This window comes from Nannospalax galili, unplaced genomic scaffold, assembly GCF_000622305.1.
Source record: "Nannospalax galili isolate Female #2095 unplaced genomic scaffold, S.galili_v1.0 scaffold1052, whole genome shotgun sequence".
Lineage (NCBI taxonomy): Eukaryota > Metazoa > Chordata > Mammalia > Rodentia > Spalacidae > Nannospalax > Nannospalax galili.
Genome location: NW_008330624.1, coordinates 91,956 through 98,172, shown reverse-complemented (window position 1 = coordinate 98,172; position 6,217 = coordinate 91,956). Strand labels below are relative to the sequence as shown.

General features: G+C 37.3%; 1 protein-coding gene across 1 annotated transcript; it reads right to left on the bottom strand.

Annotated features, from left to right (window-relative positions):
* Positions 1–369: 369 nt before the first annotated feature.
* On the bottom strand, positions 370–1,349 carry LOC103748243 (olfactory receptor 6C74-like). The gene has a single exon (XM_008850833.2). It carries the CDS (start codon positions 1,332–1,334, stop codon positions 396–398), a length of 939 nt encoding a protein of 312 aa, XP_008849055.1. The 5' UTR covers positions 1,335–1,349; the 3' UTR covers positions 370–395.
* Between the last annotated feature and the right edge of the window lie 4,868 nt (positions 1,350–6,217).

The window sequence follows — 6,217 nt, the reverse complement described above, 5'->3', positions numbered from 1 at the left end:
ATTTCAAATGAAAAAATTTTTAAAACTAGACTAAAAGGAATTTTTAAAATTCATTTTGATTGTTCATTTCCTGGGGATCAAAGTCAGGCTTCCTACATACAAGGCAAGCATTTTAGTACTTAGTCATAACCTAAGCCATAACCACAATTCTTGAAGATTAAGGAGACCTTGAAAACATTTATTATTCAAAAACTTTTACCTAAGCACAGAAAGAATAAGATGACTTTTAAAATACCTTAAAGCAGAAAATACAAATTAGTTTGTTCACATGAAATACTTTCATTGAAAATATAGCTTGAGAAGATGTAAGATGAAGAGAGGGGTGAGAAGGACAAGTCTAAGACACTGTTGATGTTAGTTGAGTCTCCTTTTCCTTCACTGATGAAATAAAATATTCATCTTTTTGAGAAAGACGCAATCCTGTGTATTGTATTCATGAATGCCTTTTTCACTTGCTGATTCCTCAAGGTATAAATGAAGGGATTCAGAAGTGGAGCCACTGAGGTATTGAGCACTGCAATTCCTTTGGTAAGAGATACTCTTTGCTTGACTGATGGTTTAGCATACATGAAGATGCAGCTGCCATAGGAAAGAGATATCACAATCATGTGAGAAGAACATGTAGAGAAAGCCTTCTTCTTCTCACTGGTTGAAGGCATTTTTAGAATCGTCAGGGCAATGTAGGCATAAGATATTATCACCATTACCAATGTGAGCAGGAGTGTCACCAAGGCTGAGACGAATCCCATCATCTCCAGGAGCTGTGTGTCTGTGCAGGAGATCTGCAGCAGGGGGGTTGTGTCACAGTAGAAATGGTCAACAGTGTGGGAAGCACAGAAGTCAAGATCCAAACCTAACACGAGTGGAGGAAAGATGACAAAAAAGCCAGCAAGCCAACAGCTGAGGACGAGCTGTGTGCAGACTTTACTGCTCATGATGGTCATGTAGTGCAGGGGCTTGCAGACAGCCACGTATCGGTCATAGGACATGGCTGCCAACAGGTAAAATTCTGATGCTCCAAGCAGGAAAGCAAAAAATACTTGAGTGGCACAACTGTTATAAGAAATAGTTTTGTCCCCAGTTGCCATAGTAGCTAGTAGTTTAGGGATGCATGTGGTAGTGTAGGAAATTTCTAAGAAGGAGAAATTCCGAAGGAAAAAATACATGGGGGTCTTCAGGTGAGTGTCCACCAGGGTGAGCGTGATGATGGTTAGATTTCCAGTGATGCTTAGCAAATAGGTAAGAAGCAAAAAGATGAACAGCACAACTTTCAATTGTGGGTCATCAGTCAAACCTGATAGGATGAAAACTGTCACTCGTGTGTGGTTTCCCATTGTGCCTTTCTGACCTACCAGGACTGAATTGTAAAAATGAGTAATAAAAGGTTATCAGTGTAAAACCGTAACAATGATTAGTAGTGTCGAATCTAACACAATCATTGCAAAAGTCCTGTCAGACCCAGGAAATCTGGTACTCATTCACATTTCAAAGACGGTTACACTAAGAATAATAGGTGTTTAAAACTCTATAGTATCTGGATAGAAACTAAGGCATTTGTTTGTAATTATACTGGAGAATAATCGATATAATGATGTTATCTGTTCATCTTTTAATGTGGAAACAGACATGGAAACTAAATGAAGTGAAAGACAAAAATGATTTTTTTCTTACTTATACATATCCCCAACTTGGAGCGGCATCTCATGTTCCTATTCAATGAAAGAAGCTTAACTGAGCAGAACCCCAAGTTCACATAAAAATCCAATCACTTGAAACACAGAAATATATATTTTGCATTTAGCATTCATAGACACATAGGCACACACACAGACACAGACACACACACAGACACACACAGACACATGCACACACATGCACACAGACACAGACACACACACATGCACACACACACATGCACACACATGCACACACACATAGAGACACACACAGACACCCAGCACACACACTCAGACACACACACACACAAAGACACACACACACATGTACACATAAACACACAGACACACACACACACAAAGACAGACACAGACACACACACAGACGCACACGCACACATGCACACACACACACACACAAAGACACACACACATAGACACACACAGCACACACACTCAGACACACAGACACACATAAACACACGCACAGACTCACGGACACACAGGCACACACACAGACACATGCACAGACACACACACACACGCACACACACAGACACACATATGCACACAGACACACACGCACACACAGACACACAGACACACACACACAGACACACATACATGCACACACACAAACACACAGACACACACGCACACAGACAGACACATGCACACACACACAGACACATAGACACACAAGCAGACACATGCACACACACACACACAGAGACACACACGCACACACACAGACACTCACACAGACACACACCCACACACAGAGGCACATGCACACACAAACACACAGACACACGCACACACAGACACACACAGACATGCACACACACACGCACGCACACACACACACACACACACACACACACACACACACAGAACCATCCTCAGTATACAAGGCTAGTGTACCTGTTCCAGTTTACTCAGCTAATCAAGTTGAAATGTTGAATTCCCATCTTACTCCTTTCACAACTATATTCAATATCAGAAGTTTAAATAGAGTCCGGGAGTTTTTACAGTTTTATTAGCATTTCACTTGTTTTGATTTCTGCTGCCATCCTGCGTTCTACGCAGCCTCTACTGCAGCACCAATCTGCAGAACTGACTGATAATGTCCATGCTTGTAGGAAGCTATTATGGTTGTCTTCTGAGGTTGCAACCTTAAGAACTGACTAAGTAAAGTAAGGGAACACTGAGATAAAGAAACAATGAAGTCAGAAGAAACGTATGAATATGGTTTTAGAAAATTTAAGAGGCAGGTAATGCCACGGCATAGCTATCTGGAAGTTTAGCAATATAAGGATTTTTAGAGGTGGTATCATGAGTTTGGAAAAAACAGGCCAAATGAATGTAAATTAGTAACTAATACTGAGGGAATATTCAGTGATTAACTTTTCTCCACTCATTTCTAATTCTTATACATTTTTCTTTGTCTGAAGATTGAGAACGTGGACAATTTGGGGGTCATCATGACCTAAAAACTGGAGGCAAATTTCAAAAATGCAATGTATCACCAAGTAACACAATACAAATTATAGGTGATGTGATTCCCTAAAATAAGATTTTAAAAGGTCTGGCTATCCTGCCGGTAAAGGGACACTAAGGAACTGAGATGTGTTATGGTGCTTGCTTAGGATGCATAATGCCCTGAGTTTGATGCCCCAAAGGAGAGAGATGGTGCCCATACTGTGAGAGAGGGCATTCATACGTGGTAACTGTTAAGACAGTTGATATATTAAGAGAGTGATATTAAGAAACAATATTCTTTTGTTTTACATAGCTAGCGAACTAGAGACAATATTAAAAGTAATGATCTCTCCAGAGAAAATTCTTTCCTGGAGATCTTCATCATCAAAGACATGAAATACTTGCATTTTCATGGTGGGCATGATGTTTATGACAGTAGTTTCTGTCTTAAGGATCTCAAAATGATCATTTATAACCTCCAAATATGTATTATTACTAGGAAAGCATAAACAAAACTAAAAGTAGATATGAAAGGACAAATTAAACTTCTTTCTAATAGTATCAAGAGATATTCCTGGAAAAAATATCTACACACTATGATAGGTCTAAGATTAAGGTAAAGGAAGAAGACAAGATATTCCTAGGAGAGGAATTAGGAAAATTAAAGAATTCACTCCAACGTCCTTAGAAACCAGGAGCCATCCATACTGATGATAAAGACAAACAAGAGTGAACAGAAACAACTGCTAGGTTTGTTGAACAGTAATTTCACAATCAGATCATTGTGAATCCATCTCTAATGAATTTTTCCAAATGTGCAGAAATAACACCACCGCAGCATTGGGAAGACTAGATAGATAGACTGGAAGTTTTGTATCATATATAAAACAAAAGAACCAATTTAAACATTTAAGATCATCCCTTTGTCCAAATTCAAAAATCACATTAAAAAATCACTCTTCAAAACAATGTGAAAAAAGCAAAATTCCCATTAGAATTTAAATTTATGAATCAAATTTTATTTAGTTATATTAGTAATCATGAGTATGAGACTAATCTAAAAATGAAAATAGTTTTCAGTTTTAAATTATTAAGGAATTTCATGGCCTGCCTTCACGTTCTTTCTCCTGAATTAAAACTCAGAATTTGAAAAAAAAAAATCTTAATTATATAACGATCTAAAAAAAGGAAACAAGTGAATTACAATAGACCTAATAGGAATTGTTATGTTTCACTTTTGCTAATAGCAATTATTTTCAGCTTTTTAAATCTAAAATCTATGTGTTAAAAAGAATATAATACAGACTTACCAGAACACAAGAATGACACCTTAAAGACAGTAGGCACAGAGATATCTGGAAAAAGTGATCAGACACTCCATATTTAACCATGGTACCACGAAGCTAACAAGATACTTCTCTCAAGAGGATCTGATTCTGAAGAACAATCTAAAATTCTTTTTTCTCACAATGAAGGCAGTCTTGTATGTGATTCCAATAACTAACTTTTGCAGGTTGACTGACGTGCTCGAACCCCTCTTTATGCAGTGACTTAGTCGTGTATTGAGTCATTTCCTACCTACCACACATACTTCCATTTAAAATGAGTTGCTCCTGATTTTAGGGAGTTTTCATATTCTTTGTGCTTGAATAAAAATATCAGGAGATAATGAAAATTCCCATGAGAATTCGAGCTGCAGAGCAACATTTCCCAAGAAACAGCACATTTTATATTATCCAAATATACTCTCAAGACAATCTCTATTTTTTAAAATATACTATCAAAAACTACTTTAAACTATGTCTCCAGAGACCTAAATACAGATTGTCTTAATGAGTAGTCTAATATTTTAAAAAACAGAAATAAAACAAAAGAAAACAAGAGACAATATTATTATTATGAAACTCAAGTAACTCAAGTAAAATTGGAATCTTTCTTGTACTATTTTCTGTTGTTAGAATACTCAACGTTGGGTAATTTATAAAGCAAGTGATTTTATTTTAGCTAATATTTCTGAAGGACAGGAGAACAAAGATCAGATGGCTGCATCAGCTGAGTGCCTCATGTTCATGTAACACATGACAGAAAGAAGGGAACGAGCTCATGTGGATAGAGAAGGGATCAGACTCCTATGGTAGCCAACCCATTCCTGTGGGGAAGACGTTGATTTGCTCCAGTGATTCAAACAGTTCCCACTAGGCCCCACCTCCCAACACTGCTGCATTGAACTAAAGTTCCAGCATTTGAGCTTTAGGGAAGAAGCACAGTTGTAGCAGATCCCTTGTGTTCGGGCTTCCACCTGAAGGGTGCACTGACCTGACAGATCATGTTGTGTTAGAGCAAAGAAAAATGCATCATTTCCTAGAGGAACAAGATCAATCTTAACATTTTGAAATATGTCAGCCTATCCCCCTCTTTTTTTCTGATCATCACCTAGGAAAATGAGCTGTGGAGCACCTGACTGTGGAGCTACTTTCCCTGGGTATTCTTAGTACCTGGAATATATCAAAAATAGGTGAGTGAGGCGACTGTTAGTCCAATGATGAACAACTGGTGTAATAGAGACGATCAAACTGCAGATATTTGGGAGAAATGAACCCATGACAGATTAGTTTCAACCACCACAGTTTTATAAAGTCTCCCACCCAAATGCTGACAGATATAGAAGTGTTATTTTCCTATGTATTAATTTGCCTTTTCTGAAATTTTATAGAAATGGAAACACGAAGTGGCATTATTTTAATCCATTCTTCTTTTATTTAGCAATATGTACTTTAATCTATAACTTTGTTTTCTTGATAATTCACATTTTAAAGGATGATGACCCACAACATGGTTATACCATATATGTTTATCTCTTCACTTGTGAAAAAACATATTTACTAATTCCATATTTTGGCATTTATTAATCAAACTTCTTATTCGTATACAGATGTTAATGTACCTAAGCACATTCCATCAAAGGGTAAATAGTGAGGAGTGTGATTTTTATATTGTATAGAAAGACCCCTTTAACTCTATAAGAAGCTGCTAAACTATCAAGAGTGAACAAGTTATTG